This window comes from Hippocampus comes, unplaced genomic scaffold (genome assembly GCF_001891065.2).
Source record: "Hippocampus comes isolate QL1 unplaced genomic scaffold, H_comes_QL1_v1.1 scaffold301, whole genome shotgun sequence".
Taxonomy (NCBI): domain Eukaryota; kingdom Metazoa; phylum Chordata; class Actinopteri; order Syngnathiformes; family Syngnathidae; genus Hippocampus; species Hippocampus comes.
In genome coordinates, this window is record NW_017805928.1 from 88,805 (window position 1) to 92,657 (window position 3,853).

Sequence of the window (3,853 nt, forward strand, 5' to 3'; positions counted from 1 at the left end):
GAGGGGGGGGGGGGCGACGTGACCTCTGACCTGGAAGTGGAAGATCCCAGCGTAGTTGTCGCGAAAGCTTTGGTCGTCGGGGACGACGCGCGCCATCACGTACTCGTTGAGGGTCAGCGACGCGATGGCCGCCAACAGCCAACAGTCACCTGCGTTGTCACGGCGACAATTAGACACGCCCCCGCCGCACGAATGTGGACAAAATGTCCACTTGGACAAAGTGGGCCAAAAACGGACGTGAGCACATGGGCGACGGACGACGCGAGCGGGAAAAAAAAAAATGACTTTGAGGCCCTCCGGAACGCTATTTGATGGCCGCCGACGTCCGAACCGCCGCTGCGGAGCGCCAAATGATTGGCAAATGCGTTGAGCGATCCCGCTCGGCCCACCATTCCTCAGCAGACGTCGACCGCAAGCGCAAGAAAAAAAAAGAAAAAGAGAAGCTGGAGGCAGAGAAAAAAATTCCAACATGTGAAAACAAAAAGTGAGTCACGCAGCTGGTGAGTCATCACGCACACACACGCGCACACACACACACACACACACACATAGTGCAAGGGTGTGTCGGCAACAGCAGAAGAAAGATTTTCATAACTTCACGTGTCCTTTGTGTACTTTTGATGGTGTGTGTGGCAGGGTTGGGGCTGGGGGGGGGCGAGAGGGTGTGTGTGTGTGTGTGTGTGTGTGAAAGAGAGCGAGAGATACAGAGACACACACACACACACACACACCCTCTCGAGCCCCCCCCCATCGACAAGGCTCGCTGTTGCGGATCGTTCCGTTTCCCGCCCCAACGAGATGTGGCGTCTCAAGAAAGAAAGACGACGCGGCTCACGTCGAGTTCTCGTCTTCCGCTCTCAAGACGGCGAGTGTGTTTTTGTGTGTGTGAGACACGCGAAGAAGAAGCCGACTTGATGAAGAGCGCAAACACCCCCCGCCCCCCGCCATGTCGCCGTCGGACGGACGCACGGACGCCGTCGGACGGAGAAGGTGAACGTACCGAGCGCCCCCTGGCAGATGTCTGTCCTGGTGGCTCCGCCCACGATGAATTCAGGTGAGGATACCAGCTCCTGATTGGACACAAACGAGCGGCGTCAATCACCGACGATCCCAACGAACGAAGGAGGGAAGGAAGCGGCACGCGGGGCGCGGGGTCGGGGGTGGGGGGCGACGTACCGAGGGCCTCTTCCAGGTGACCCCGCGGGTCTTGTACGAGTTGCGTCCGAGCTCCTTGAAGCCGAGCGCCTCGGGGGCGGCCGGGAAGGCGGGGTCGCAGAAGAGCCTGCCGCCGCTCAGGCACTGGGCCCGCAAGGCGCCGAAGTTCTGGTTGAGGAAAGGGACGGCCCGCTGGTTGGTGCCGAAGCCCGCCGCCATGGCGCGCTTCTTGGCCAGGGTGGACGCCACGCCGGACATGGCGACGAGAACGAGAACGAGGCGAGGCGAGGGGGGGGAAAAAAAAGGGCTGCGTTCGACTTTCCGCCCGCCTGGAAAAACTTCGGCAGGCAGTCTGAGTCTGGGATTGTGCTCCGCGTGACGTCACGCCAGGCAAATAAACCCACGCCCTGCCGAAGGGGCGGGCGGGATCGCGCCCGCGTCATGTGCGCGCGGGCGCTTCCGCAAAGTCGCGAATCGTTTCCAGCTTGGATGAAGGGCGAAGCTCTTTTGACCCCCCCCCTCCCAACATCCCCAAAAGTAAAAATCTCCCACTGCATCGCTGAAGCGGCGGACCAAGGAGGTCCAGTTGCGTTTTATTTTTTTTTTTGTCCAGGCAAAACTCAAGAAATAAGTTTTCAACTTTTCAGTTGAAAGGTTCTTTCAAAAAAAAAAGGACACTCTCACTCCACCGAACAGTGACTTGAAACATGAGTTTAATGAAGCGACAGAAGAAGGCAAAAAAAAAAAAAAGCAACAATCCAAAGCAAAGCGTCGCGTCCCACCAAGAAGAATGAGGCGCCCCCGCGCGGACCCCAACACACACAACAAGCGAGTCGGATTTCGTCAACAAGCGCTCCTCTGGCTCCCTCTAGTGGGCTCATCTCGAGCTTTTTCAAACACCCTCCCCCCCCAAAAAAAAAGAAGAAAATCCAACTCCCCTGATGTCCTTTTACAATTTGCAGGATGATTTGGTTTGGCTCTCGGATGTCACTCACGCATCATCATCATCATCATCATCAGACCCCGAAGGTTTAAGGCCCCGCCCCAGCACTTCCCGTTTGCTCGGGAAGCCGGGAAGGCCTCGCGAGACGATCGCGAGCGAAGGTCTCGGCCCAGGCCAGCGCCTCCGCCACGTCGCGGCTACGTCCCGTCCCACGGGCCACCACCGCCGAGCCGCCGCCGTCGCCGCCCATCCTGCGACACACGGCCGTCGCCCAATCGGAAGCCGGGAGCGCCGCCGCCGAATCCTGAGCGGGAGCGCAAAGGCGGCGGCCGATCAGGCGCTTCCCGACAGAGCCCCTGGGGGGCCGGGGGAGGCGATCGGCGGCGGCGTTACCTTGGGAACCTGACAGGCGCACAGGACTTTCCCAGAATGCTTTTGGGACGCCAGCAGCATGACGCGAGCGGAGGGATGCGCCGCACTCACCAGGTTGACCGTTTTCACGAGGACCTGAAGGCACGGAAAGGCTGGCGGCAAAAAAAAAAAAAACGCGCCGGGGCGAGCGGCGGCGGACGACGACGACCTACCGCCAAGGTCGGCGCCTCCACGGCGCTGACCAGCAGGACTTCCCGTTTGGCCTCGGTCAGCAAGGCCCCGGCCGCGAGCGCCGCCTGCGCGGCGCGGCGGCGGTTAGTGTGGCGCACGGCGACGGGAAAGGGAGCGGCGATGGGGAAAAGGCTTCACCTGCGCGCTCTCCAGCTTGCGGACCAAAGTGTTGCTCCGCCTCTGCATGGCCTTGAGGCGCGCCTGCAGTTCCCCTCGCAGCCACTGGGGCACGGGCGTGTTGTCCACCGCCTGGAAGACGGGACGCGGCGGGAGAGTCAAGGCGCGGCGGTGGTGGGCGGGAGCCCCCGGCCGAAAGACGGACGGCGCCGCTTACGTCGGAGACCGCGCCCACCTCCTTGGCCAGACTCTGGGCCAAGTCCAGGCGGGAGGAGGGCAGCGTCCGGCCCGCCTCCCGAGCCTCGAAAGCCAATCGCGCCACACGTAAGCGGCGGTCGGGAGCGGGCGAGACCTCGTCCTCGTCCTCGACTCACCCGAGCGGCCTCCGCCCCGGTGACGGCGACGATACGGCTGATCCCTTTGACCAGCTGCCGCTCGGAGACGATGACCAGGTTGCCGATGGAGGCCGTCCGCGCCAGGTGGCTGAGACACACAAACGCACGTCTAAACGGGGGGGGTGGGCGAGAGGGTCAAAGGGAGCGCGCTCGGGCCTCGGCGGTCTCACGTTCCGCAACAGAGCTCCACCGACGTGCGGCCGACAGCGGGACGGTCCAGAAGGTCCGAGACCGGAACCGCCAGCGAGACCACCCGAACGGGGTCGGGATACACCTGAAGACAGCCGGTCAAGCAACGGCGAGCGGCTCGGAGTCCCGAAAGGGGGGCGGGGGGCTCACCTCGTCCACCGTCCGGACATCCCCGATGGTCACGGCCACCTTCAGGGGGACCTCCTGGACGTGCACCGGCTGGTCGGCCGCCACCGCCGCGTCGACGTGGGCCTCCACCTGCCGAAGCTGCTCGGCGCTCAGCGAGCCCTGCGCCAGAAGCGTCGTTAGCACTAAAGCGTCGTTAGCGCTAACGCGTTGTTAGCGCTAACAACAACGCGTTGGCGCTAATGCGTCGTTAGCGCTAACGCGTCGTTAGCGCTAACGCGTTGTTAGCACTAACAACGCGTTGGCGCCAACGCGTCGTTAGCGC

The 3,853-nt window shown here is 62.5% G+C and overlaps 2 protein-coding genes across 2 annotated transcripts in view; both read right to left on the reverse strand.

Moving 5' to 3' along the window:
* capn2b (calpain 2, (m/II) large subunit b) overlaps positions 1-3,853 on the reverse strand; it is a gene marked incomplete at its 5' end in the record, with an annotated part of 20,202 nt that overhangs the window by 3,908 nt on the left and 12,441 nt on the right. The window contains 3 exon segments of the mRNA XM_019889614.1: positions 6-149; positions 1,001-1,070; positions 1,177-1,462. Of these exon segments, the coding sequence (XP_019745173.1) occupies positions 6-149; positions 1,001-1,070; positions 1,177-1,462 (500 nt within the window).
* The window catches only part of aars2 (alanyl-tRNA synthetase 2, mitochondrial (putative)), a 6,168-nt gene continuing 4,377 nt past the window's right edge, over positions 2,063-3,853 (reverse strand). The window contains exons 16-23 of the mRNA XM_019889659.1: positions 3,553-3,690; positions 3,384-3,487; positions 3,193-3,301; positions 3,036-3,119; positions 2,840-2,950; positions 2,683-2,766; positions 2,492-2,605; positions 2,063-2,402 (exon numbers count right to left, since the gene is read on the reverse strand). Of these exons, the coding sequence (XP_019745218.1) occupies positions 2,187-2,402; positions 2,492-2,605; positions 2,683-2,766; positions 2,840-2,950; positions 3,036-3,119; positions 3,193-3,301; positions 3,384-3,487; positions 3,553-3,690 (960 nt within the window). The 3' untranslated portion in view covers positions 2,063-2,186. The remainder of the gene's footprint in view (positions 2,403-2,491; positions 2,606-2,682; positions 2,767-2,839; positions 2,951-3,035; positions 3,120-3,192; positions 3,302-3,383; positions 3,488-3,552; positions 3,691-3,853) is intronic.